Here is a 13,129-nt window from a genome sequence, read left to right as displayed (position 1 = left end):
CTACATTGCTCACATGGAATCAAGTTTACCTGTACATAATTTTTTTTTTTAGTAATATCTTAAAAATAGAAATAAAAATTTCTTAGTGTCACGAAATTATTCAAGTTACCCTTATGTGAGCTGCTCATGGAAATTTAACATGATATGCAAAGGGGAACAAAGTAAGAAAGCCGCATAAGGGGCTCCACAAGTGGACTGTCTTACGCTGTCAGCTTGTCTCTCTGTTTGAGAGATGAAGAGCTTGTATACATACAATATATCTGTTTGTTTGCGCGAAGATACGGTAAACCAGCGGTTTGCAAACTTATTAAAGGGCGTGCTCCAAAAAAAAGAGAGTTTCTGCATTCGAAGTATACACATCAAAACATTTGTTTGATCCTTTGACTCGTTAAACATTCAAAATTATTTAGAAGCAATTTCTGGTGAAATTAAGTGCCTGAAAAACTGTCTTATTAATAAATAATTTATTCATACTTCTACTCTCTATATTGCAAATATATAAAGAATTCTTCATGTTATCCATATCTTTCTTCATTCAAAGTTTGAAAAACACTGGGATAGATAGAAGAGTAGACAAACGTTGTGGGGGAATAACTCGTCAATGGCCTTAATACATTTTTTATTTCCTTCACTTTCTACAAAATCTGCTGGATCTCCTAAATTTCTAATCATGATGAAGATTTATGTAGACGATTACTTAGGGGATATAAATCTAATTTGAAGACAAAAAATAGTCTGCTACAAACTAGTATTTAAATTTACTCAAACATTTCGACCTCACAGTTCGAGTTTTTTTTAAAAGATTGCGTTGATTTCTTTTTACTTTCTTTTTACTATTATTCACTACTTCTTCTTTTAAGTGACTTTTCTTTTCTCTTTGCTTCATTAGACTGCGGATATTAAATGAGGATACAAAGATGTACAAGGATGTGAACAAATGCATAAATATATAAAATATAAAATTTAAAATACACGTTACAACATTTAGAAAAAACATCATATTTTCACTTAAGTTTCTGTTCCTCCATTTATGTATATAAAAATATGAATTCTATTAAGCGTTCGAAGTCTATTTATCTAGAGACGCGGTAGCGTCTCGACGCCCAAGTACATGAAAAAATAGCCTCCCCGTATGTGCCTGGCGCTAGCGCTACCGCGTATCTTTTCCTCGAGAAAACGCGATTCCAACCTAATCCGAAACTTCTGACATTAATATGTCCTCACGCTTGCTGTATTTTCTAAATCTAAAGGCATTTTTCTTATGTAAATCGCACATAAGCTTTTGTAATATGGCTGTCACTCATGCCGCTCGTTCATTTCTAACCTGTAACTGTCAGTTTGGATTTGTGACATTTTGGTTTCATGTAACAAGACTTTCTGACATGCATTGTGCGTACTTTTGAAAACTTAAAGGACTGAAACTGGAATTATAATACAATAAATTGTGCGTTACCAATAGTGGATCTCTTTGTACATTTTTCTGCCACACGTTGTGTATACTTATGAATTTTATTCCAATACAATACATTGTGCGGTACACATAGTGGATTTCTTTCTTTATTTCTCATTTCATGTTGAACATTTCAATTTCTAGCAACAAAATATTTTGCGATGTGTTGTGTGTACTTTGGAAACATAAAAGACTGAAACTGGTATTATAATATAACAAATTGTGCGTTAGAAATAGTGGACCTCTTTTTCCATTTCATACTTTATGTTGAACATTTAAATTTGTTACAACAAGACTTTCTGCCATGCGTTATGTGTGCTTTTGAAAACTTAAGGGACTGAATCTGGTATTGTAATATAATAAATTGTGTAAATTATTTGTAAATAACACATACAAACCTTATTTTACTTGCAAATTAATGTAGAACTTAAAATAAAACTACATTTGTCTTTTATTACACTAAGCATAGAGTCTACAATATACATAATGTGTCTGAAGCCAGATATAGGAAAGACACCAGCTTCAGTCCTTTAAGTTTCCAAAAGCATACAGAATGCATGGCAGGATGTTTCACTGCAAGAAATTTAAATGTTAAAGATGAAGCGAGAAATGAAGAAAGAAATCAACTGTTTGTAACGCACAATTCATCGTATTGCAATATCAGTTTCAGTCGTTAGAATTTTCAAAAGTACACACAATGTATGGCAGAAAGTTTTGTTGCAAAAAATTTTAATAATGAGAAAATGAACAGAGATCCACTATTTGTAACACATAATTTATTGTATTACAATAACATAGAAAAAGAGAGCTCAGACTTAGTCCTTTAATTTCTCAAAAGTACCTATGACACATGACAGAAAGTCTTGTTGCACTTAAATGTTACTGATAAAGTGATTACATTTTTTCTTTAATAAATTTCTTGCAATGAGATTTCCTGCAATACGTTCCGCGTACATTTGAAACCTTAAAGGATTCAAACTGGTCTCTCATTTTCTATTATTTGAAGTCATTCACTATAGAAATTATCTATGTAAAAAGAAGTGAGATCCCCATAAAAAACTTAAAAGAAGTAAAAAAATTACGCCAAGTACATGAAAAAGTAAAGGACTTAAAGAGTAATCGTAGAAAAATAGAAGATCCCCCTAAAAAAATTCAAGAAAGTAGAAAAAGAAGTGAAATCGAAATGAGCTGGCAGTACATGAAGGTGCTTTCCAGCAAAGTGAAAAGGTGACACTGTATAACACAATGAAAAATTCGGTGCTTTCCAACTATGCGCAGCTAAAATGCTGTGTTCAACAGTGCTGACGTTCAGATCCTAATGACAATTCATGTAAAGTGACTGCTCCGCACTTTAGCGGTGACATGAAGAAGCTAAATAGTGTATCAACCACAAACTGAGACTGTTTAGACATTTGCCTAGATGTCCGTGGCCTGGAAGTCAAATGCTTGGCGTGGCCAGGCAAAGCATTCTCAGATCATCAATACCCATTCTTTCTCTGTCGCAGACTTTCAGATAATTTGTCAGTTTAAAACGCTGACAATATGAGTACATTTCCATTTTTTTACATTTTAAAATAATGCTTATTCATCAAAACCTTGACCTTGCCTGGCCGTTGTCAAAGTTTTAAATTGAAAGTCTGTGTCTAATTATGTGAAAGTCTGCGACAGAGAAAGAATGGGTATTGATGATCTGAGAATGCTTTGCCTGGCCACGCCAAGCATTTGACTTCCAGGCCACGGACATCTAGGCAAATGTCTAAACAGTCTCAGTTTGTGGTTGATACACTATTTAGCTTCTTCATGTCACCGCTAAAGTGCGGAGCAGTCACTTTACATGAATTGTCATTAGGATCTGAACGTCAGCACTGTTGAACACAGCATTTTAGCTGCGCATAGTTGGAAAGCACCGAATTTTTCATTGTGTTATACAGTGTCACCTTTTCACTTTGCTGGAAAGCACCTTCATGTACTGCCAGCTCATTTCGATTTCACTTCTTTTTCTACTTTCTTGAATTTTTTTAGGGGGATCTTCTATTTTTCTACGATTACTCTTTAAGTCCTTTACTTTTTCATGTACTTGGCGTAATTTTTTTACTTCTTTTAAGTTTTTTATGGGGATCTCACTTCTTTTTACATAGATAATTTCTATAGTGAATGACTTCAAATAATAGAAAATGAGAGACCAGTTTGAATCCTTTAAGGTTTCAAATGTACGCGGAACGTATTGCAGGAAATCTCATTGCAAGAAATTTATTAAAGAAAAAATGTAATCACTTTATCAGTAACATTTAAGTGCAACAAGACTTTCTGTCATGTGTCATAGGTACTTTTGAGAAATTAAAGGACTAAGTCTGAGCTCTCTTTTTCTATGTTATTGTAATACAATAAATTATGTGTTACAAATAGTGGATCTCTGTTCATTTTCTCATTATTAAAATTTTTTGCAACAAAACTTTCTGCCATACATTGTGTGTACTTTTGAAAATTCTAACGACTGAAACTGATATTGCAATACGATGAATTGTGCGTTACAAACAGTTGATTTCTTTCTTCATTTCTCGCTTCATCTTTAACATTTAAATTTCTTGCAGTGAAACATCCTGCCATGCATTCTGTATGCTTTTGGAAACTTAAAGGACTGAAGCTGGTGTCTTTCCTATATCTGGCTTCAGACACATTATGTATATTGTAGACTCTATGCTTAGTGTAATAAAAGACAAATGTAGTTTTATTTTAAGTTCTACATTAATTTGCAAGTAAAATAAGGTTTGTATGTGTTATTTACAAATAATTTACACAATTTATTATATTACAATACCAGATTCAGTCCCTTAAGTTTTCAAAAGCACACATAACGCATGGCAGAAAGTCTTGTTGTAACAAATTTAAATGTTCAACATGAAATGAGAAATAAAGAAAGAGATTAGAGCTGTCGGAAAGACCGAATATTTAAGCGGCTTTTAAGCCGAGTCAAACTGGGACCCGATTTCCAAGCCGAGTCGAGTACTTGAAAAAACCGAGTAGCTTGAAAGATTCAAGCTACCCGAAGAAACCAAGTACCTTGAATTTTTCAAGCTACCCGAATAAAACCGAGCGGTCCGAAAAAATCAAGCGACCCGAAAGAACCGGGCAACTCGAATGATTTCAAGCTTTTCCGAGTACACATGTTAGTCCGCCGCCAGGCAACAATGGTATCATAAAAAGGACGTAGCAAACTAGACTCAAAGGAGGTCGACCATCATTTTCCGTATTTCTTATCAGATCTTAACGGATGTATTACCAATCGATTCCTTATGTTATCCCGATGAGAATGGTACCAGACAGGATACAATTCGGATTATTTAGAAGGAAATTATATGGAAACAATGATTTGCACGCTTTTTGTCTATCTTTGTTAAAAATAGTCCGATTTACATAGTGTTTAGCAGCGTTTTCATCAGGAAAACGTAAGGAATCCATCGGCGTTAATCCCGTAATAATACGATGCATATGAAGTGAAATCGAGTGATCACTGAAAGCCATAAACCAAGGGTTGAACCATCCAAAGCGCACGTGTGCCGACTTTAACTCACGACGGACCTCAAAGGGTCCGAGCATTAAAGTGTAAAATGTTTGTCATGATATGTTCACTTTTTGTTGTGTTTTATAAAAGTTAAAGAAATAAATTGCACTACTGAATTCCTGATGTTATACTGATGAAAATGGTACCAAACACGATATAATATCGATTAATTTTAATTATTCGTGTAATGTAAATTCTACAGACCACGCTGTTACACAGTAGAAAAATCTTTTTCCAATTCTACGCTTGTCTTGTTAATAATTAAAATTAACCGATATTATATCGTGTTTGGATAATGGATCGTAACACGGATCCATTAATTACCCGTGTACGTGGGTATTTCGATACACGTGAAGTAGGAATCTCTACTGATAGCATATCACGAGCAGTATGTATAGCTGTACTACTATAAGCGTCGCTAGTTTGAAAGGGTTCAACTAAGGAAAGGAATCTGACAACATAGATGTGGCAGTCGGCGTTCATTGATATTTTGTGGTTTCTTTTAAGAATTACACAGGTCTGCGAAATTGTATCAAGACTTTTTATTCAAAAAAGTATAGAAGATTTTTATTTTAAATTTTACACACACTTTCTATTATTATCTTTTCTATACATATATAAGAATGAAACCCTTGCTGATTACAATCAACGCCTAGGCTAAACCCTTAAACATAGAAAGCTTTCCTTTATGATGTGTACAAGGAATAAGAAAGCCCTAAAGGGGTAAAAAAGGGTTGCGATATTAGTATTCCACGCGGGTGAAACCGCGAGGCACAGCTACTTTTAGTATAATGTACCAATTTGTATAGAAAGATTTTCTGGCTCCTTTTAAGAAATGCACTAATCTGCGAAATTCCCTCAAAATTTAAGGATGAAATTGTTTCTAAAAAAGTTAACACACTTTTGTTACAATTTTAGTATGATATACCAATTTTGATGGATAGATTCTCCGAAGACTATAAATGTTAGTAGTATAAATGTTGTAGATTGAAATAATAAATTCTGTAGCAATACCACGCTCAAGACTATAACTTTAGCGAATCCAGTGATTTCCTTCTCAAAATTTGAAACAAAATTCTTGAAATCTGCATTTTTCAAGAAATGGACGAAAAGAAATCAGTTCGTAAAAGAGATTGACAATGTCGTGCGCCCTTAAAATGATTTCGTTGGGCAAGAGAGTCGACGTGAGATGATTCGGTCAATTTTATTGTACGCATGCATATTACTTAATTTAATTACGAGGAAATTGTATTTCACACTATTACGTGTCATAAGTCGGAGATGGATATAGGCGTTCATCCGTGTTCGACTTATTATACGTAATACACATGCTTAATGACGTTAGTGTTCGTCAAAGGTCGGGAGGTAGCAGGATCAAATATCAGTGCACTCCCCACGGCAACTCGAAACCTCTATGAATTATACGATCATACATAGCATAGCTTTGAAGTTACATGGTTCGAGTAAACCGACGTTTAATTAATAAATCTCGAGTTCTATTATCGCAAGACCAACAAAATTCTGGTAAAGCGAAGTTCTGGTTTCAATGAATGAAAAATCTCTTTTTGTCTGATAGTCACCGCTTTCTTATTTATTTAAATAATTCTAATACAAATGACATCCATATACAGTCGAATTAAAAATCATTTCCTTAATGAGTGATTTCGATATCTGTTGCTTATTTCTTTTTAAGCCTACGATTCAATGTCCCCAAAAATTAGTATACCTTTCACTTTTGTTCAATGTTAAGTATACGTATATATACTTTAATCATGACGCTAAAATTAAATTTCACGTAATAATTTATTTCCTGAACTAAAGGTGACCCAATTCATCACTCGATAAAACAAAACTCTGTTTTACGACCATACTCTTTCTTTTCTAGGTCAAATAATAGATCCTTTTTTATATTCTTGTTACTTAAATTAAGATCTCTAAAATATTTATACCAAATTATTTTTATGTACATAAGATACTTAAAGATGTTTTAAAAAGTATTATTTTTTCGCATCACTAAAAGTACACTAGCCGTCAAAAAAAACGGGACACTATTTTAAAACATCATAACTCCGAGAGTTTTCAACCGATCTTCGGGAAACTTCGTGAGGTTTAGTTTTGAAGTGTCCTCTGGGCGTGTGCAAAGTTGCAATGACGAGGATTGATGAGAAAGGGTTAATTCACCCCCCTAAAGGAGTAATGCAGAAAAACGACACTTCAGAAGGGTCCAGGGACGACGGAAGGTGGTGAAAAAATAAAAAAAACCTTTGGGGCGACTCTGTTTGATGCCCCCTACAAAATGCACCCCTTGAAATCGCTCTCGGACAAACCCACCCCCCTAAAATCCACAATTTTTGGACGGCCCATTTACTACTCTTTCAAAGTTGCGCCGATTTGACAACGAAAGCGGGGTTAAAAAAATCTGATTTTTTGGGGATCTGTTAATAAAGCATTCGCGTGTCTGAATCCGCGAACGGAGGGTTACTCGTTCACTCTGCAGATGGGCCTGAAGTTGGAAGCGAGTTTTTAAAAATATCGACATTTTCGAATTTTATTTCCATTCACGCGGGAAAAAGATATGAAAACTGTGTCGCACCGATGCCCTGGACTGTTGGACATGTGATCCACGCAACGAAACAACGTTCCAACCCATACACTGGGGGGTGGACCACCGCTACCTCTGCCCCCCTCCCTTCAGCTCTGGGGGCAGTTTTCGAAACGGGACCTTTTCGGCATTCATCCTTAACGTATCGAGAACAAACAGGGTGAATTTCATCGCCCTCCGATGTGTGGAAGTGCTCCATTACGAAGGGGGTTGAAAATTTGCGAGCTGCCCCCCCCCTCCCAAAGGGTGCCTATGGGGTGCACGGTATGAGCGATAGCATTTTCTGGATCAGGGGAGTCCAGAGAATGCATTGAGTCCAAAATCGAGACTGTCGTCCAAAAATTGTGGATTTTAGAGGGGGTGAGGTGTTGTGAGGGGTGGGTTTGTCCGAGAGCGATTTCAAGGAGTGCATTTTGTAGGGGGCATCAAACAGAGTCGCCCCAAAGGTTTTTTTGATTTTTTCACCACCTTCCGTCGTCCCTGGACCCTTCTGAAGTGCCGTTTTTCTGCATTACCCCTTTAGGGGGGTGAATTAACCCTTTCTCATCAACCCTCGTCAATGCAACTTTGCACACACCCAAAGGACACTTCAAAACTAAACCCACGAAGTTTCCTGAAGATCGGTTGAAAACTCTCGGAGTTATGACGTTTTAAAATAGTGTCCCGTTTTTTTTTACGGCTAGTGTATTATATAAATTGTATGAAGAAATTGAAGATATAAGTTTAAAGTGCCGCCATTTTTCATGTTTTCTTTTATTACCTTTTTCCTAATTCACACTATAACCACGTTCATAACGATTAAAACAAAATCACTTTTCATTGGTTTAGCATCATTAGGACGGATTCACATATTTGTTGAATCGTTTCGTTTGAAATGACCTGGAATATTGTTTGTAACTTCGAAACAGATTAATCAGGACGACTGTAAATTCAATAGAATCTTGTTTATATGTGTACGAATAAACATCCCAAACTTCAAAAGAGTATACCAAGTACTTTGGCCTTTAAAAAAAAGTAGAGTATCCTCTTAATATTCTGGATCGGTTCCATTTAACATGACGTAAATTAATGTACGTAACTTCGAAAGAAATTGAGCAGCACAAGTGTAAATTTAACAAAATCTTATACATACATGTACAAATAAACGTTCCAAATTTCAAAAGTTTACGTCAAGTGCAAATAAAATCACAAAATTAGCCTAAAGAAAGAAATATTCCTTTAATGCCACTTTTTGTGGAGCTAGTAACGCGTCATATTGCGAACGTATTTCGATTGTTTCAGGTTGGCTGTACGATATCACGGGGACGTACGATTTGTCGTTTTACTTGGCCGGTTTGTTCATTGCGTTAAGCGGAGTGCTGCTGCTGGCGATGCCTTTAATTAATCTATACCGAAGATGCGTGAACGGATCGAAGAAAGAAGAGACCGATAATGATTTTTCAAACGTGAACAGCGTTTAAATTAGCCGAGGCTTGCCGATCCTTTCAAGGGAGGAAAAATGTCGCCGACACGCCCGATTGTGTATTATTCAACGGAATTTATGGAAATAATATTTCCACCCAAGGAATTGCAATTCACCGATGTATAATTAATTTTTCGAATTATCGCAACGGCACCCTTTTTCCTCGAGTCGCTCCGAAACAATTACGTGTTTTTACATTTAATTAAACGTTCCTGATTCCTTCTTAGAGTAGGAGAGTATGTACACGTGCGGGATAACAAAGGGATTCGACACGTGAAGTAACTGACCAACAAAAAAAACGCAATGTCTTTGTACATCCTTAATCTTATCGTTAAAGGGTATTTTTATTTCGAAATGTGAATCTTAAGATTTTCACAAAAATTGGTAAAAAGAAACAACTACTACCGTTTATAATGTAGACGCGAGTATCAGTTGTTAACAATGATATCAACCGCGATGAAAAATCTCATTGCAACCGACCCATGAAAAAAAACTTATGCTTGCGCGTAAATTCAGCAAAGTCACTACCATATCGTATTACGTTTAATCGATGGTCATACTATAACGTTAAACAAGACTTTTAACAAGAATCGGTTAATATTACCAAATTTTCAAACACAATACAGAGATTTGCGATTAGTTATTATTAGAATATAATGTACAAATTAAGACAACACGATGCTCGATGATAGCAATGGGTCGAACGATCTACGAATACATGGTGAACGACTTTCGTTTATATCTTCAATCATTAACAATTGAAAACAGTTTGAATCTCAGGATAATTGTGAACGATAAAAATGATAAGTCGATGAATGTTCAGCCAAAGTTTTTTCTTTCCACATAGAATAAATTATGTTGTTTTGTATCATTCTTCGATATACTTTTTCTTTTCTTCTTTTTAATTAAAAATGTTCCTTTCAGCGTGAATTTATTCACTCGGTTATGCGTACATCTGACAGGTTATTTGAAAATAACGCCAAAGATATTACTATAATTATGTGTTATGTGAGATATTTGTTGAGGTACAACTTCAATTATGGATTCGTAATTGAATACTTTCAGCCTTCTAATAATTTTACTATTAATTAAATCTAAACAACGAGAGTGCGCATTGTCGTCTTTGTATTAGTTAAAACGAGCGTTTTTGTATTAGTTTTGGGTCAAACAAAGACAAAAAGTGAGATTAATCGAATAACGAGCCAACCGTGCTCGATTAGCTGTTTCAATATAGTTTTCCCCCTATTCTCTTATAATTAATGCGCGTTCGTGCATGCAACGTTTTACAAAACATGTATGTAAATAGGCGTATGTGTATATATAATATAGCTTTTCTGTGATGATGAACCTGGATTTTACGAACTATTCTAGCTACAAATAGATTAACATCTCCGTTTACATAGCGCGTGCGTACGTGCGTGTACGTTTATTGTAACAGACACATCTTTAGTTTATTTGCACCCGCTATTATGTTCGTCGTAAGTGGCACGGAGCAATATAATATAATATACTAACATACAGTATCATTGTAATTGACATTCTTCCTCGATCGTCGCATTTTATCTATTAAAACAGTGATGTTCACAACATTATAAAAAGAGAACGAATCTTTTTAGCGTTACTTTAGTGGTTAAACAGACAGTAATAATTAAATAAATCGAATTTGAAATTTATAAAGAAATAGAACGAAATAATTGAAAATTTTCTCGAGAAATACTATTTTCTAATAATGTTCGCGCATTTAAAGATTTGCTTTCAAGATTTTCAGCTAGGATACGAATATAACTTCACGAGGCCTTTTTACAAGAAAAATTTTAAAATAGTTTCTTCTAGAAACGGGAAATTCCATTGTTCGTAAGGAATAACCTATACATATACGAATTGCCGTTTATCTCGTATTTCGATATATACAGTTATTGGCACTTTTTTGCCATTCTGTAATTTGTTCTTTCATCGTGGCGCGCTAAATTCTTCTACGGTGCGTCTGCCCGCGTTATGGTAACATGATTTTGTGAGATTCGCGACCTTATAGGTGTCTACGAAACGTACGCAATATTTTATTATGGAAATAAAAACAAAATAAAAAAACTGCATTTCAAAATATACGAAATGAAGCCGATCGACCGAGGTGGTAGATGGACTTTCGCCAGTAGCACAAGTAATTGTTAAGGTGAGCAAGCGAACTTATGTTTAACATACACAGCCTTGTCTATTTCTTTTCGTACATTAGTTAAAACACCTGAAAAGGCGTGTCTCTAAGTAAGTGAAGTTTTTCAGATTTTAACTATTGCTTATAATTTAATAAATTACCAAGACTAAGTATTAAATTCCTCTCTTGAAGACTCCTCTCATTGGCTGTTACTCAATCATTAGAATGTTCTCATTATCTCTTTATTAATAAGATATCCTATTACCCATTGTCGATAACCTCGAAACAATCGCTTGAACGTTTAAAAGTGGCTTAAAGTCTACGCGGAGACAAGAAACAAAGACAAAGATGAAAATTCAGTTCACGGTAAGATAAAAATACGTTAGGATTTTTTCACACTGTATAAAACAGGGAGATCTGGACAGAACCGTTCTTTTAGATTTTACATATTTACAACTAAGAAAGTATACTACAATTGTTGCTTGCAATGTGGTCCAAAAATGAGCGATCCTTGTTATCGTTCGTTATCTGGACTCTCGTGAGCAGTTTTCGCAACGATATATTATATATCATAATATAATAAAATTATGTAAATTATATATATATATATATATGATATAAAACTTCGAAAAAAAACAAATTTACATAATTTTATTATTATCAATTACTATACTTATGATTTATATCCATTTAGTCATTCAAATATCTTGAAATGATTAGTATTAAGAAAAATAATTCGTTTATTTCTTATTCGCATATACATGAATGCGACTGCAATAAGAACGTTAACGATAATAATAACTAAATTGGTTGTATGTAAACAAAATTAATTTAGTGCGCACGATTGTCCAGCTGAAAGAACGATTTTGATACAGTTACAGACAAGTTGTTCCATTGTAAATGGAACACGGAAACTTACGTTAAGACTCCTTTTTAGACTTTAGAACGACCGTTTTTTGAATTGTATACATGTGTACATATGTACACGGCTACACGTACACAAGCACACATACATACATACACATTCACGTATAAACGTATACTATTCATACCTACAGAAGTATAAAAGTCTTATTTCAACAAAAATAAAGATTAAACTATAACTGTGGGTTATTTCTTTTTTTTCCAGATCCTACCGCAGTTCTGACGCAAATTTGTAACAATTTTGGGTAATATTGATAAGAATGAATGGATAAGTTATATTAAAAAGAAAAAAATTAGAAAAAAATTTCCTGTTTATAGTTTGTTTATCACTCAAGTTTACAGATTGCAGGTGCTGAAAAATCATTTTCATTTTATTCATCTTCTGGTTTGCAGGTGAAACGGTTAGTAGTGTTTATCAGCAGTAGATTAAGTAAGATTTTGATCTCCTTAAATTTTGTACCAATTCTTAATAAAATATTATTTGAAAAGTCATGGTTAGTATATACAGCTTAAGAAGCAACGTTATATAATTCGATTGTTTATGGGATTGTTATAGTATTCATGAAAATTTAGCATAAGTAAACAATTCAAATATATTAGATATAGACGTGAAACCATTATAAAGAATATCATATTCACTTTAGACGTTTACATTTTGAAATTACTCGCAATGTTTATTTAAACAGATTTACGATAGATTTTTAACACCTTACCGATCGATAGCTTATTACCGGCTTTGCCATGCCAAGTTTATCTGTTATTGATAGTATTGCATCGTATGCTCCCATTATTATATGAATTAAGAAAACGATACTGATAAATAAAATAAATATATATAATCGTATAATACTAATGTTATCAAAATGAAAATTCCTATGAAATTTAATTATATTTCAAAATGCTATCACTCGATATAAAGTGTTAAGATAGATTTGCATTTACATATAAACAAACAACAGTTACATGTGTCTAATCGATCT

At 34.1% G+C, this 13,129-nt stretch overlaps 1 protein-coding gene across 2 annotated transcripts in view; it reads left to right on the top strand.

Moving 5' to 3' along the window:
- LOC128891202 (uncharacterized) overlaps positions 1-10,679 on the top strand; it is a 46,037-nt gene extending 35,358 nt beyond the window's left edge. For both annotated transcript variants that reach the window (XM_054150522.1, XM_054150521.1), the window contains one exon: positions 8,896-10,679. In XM_054150522.1, the coding sequence (XP_054006497.1) occupies positions 8,896-9,074 (179 nt within the window). In that variant the 3' untranslated portion in view covers positions 9,075-10,679. The remainder of the gene's footprint in view (positions 1-8,895) is intronic.
- The last annotated feature ends 2,450 nt before the right edge of the window (positions 10,680-13,129 follow it).

This window comes from Hylaeus anthracinus, unplaced genomic scaffold (assembly GCF_026225885.1).
Source record: "Hylaeus anthracinus isolate JK02 unplaced genomic scaffold, UHH_iyHylAnth1.0_haploid 12001, whole genome shotgun sequence".
Lineage (NCBI taxonomy): Eukaryota > Metazoa > Arthropoda > Insecta > Hymenoptera > Colletidae > Hylaeus > Hylaeus anthracinus.
This window is presented reverse-complemented; position numbering and strand designations above follow the sequence as displayed.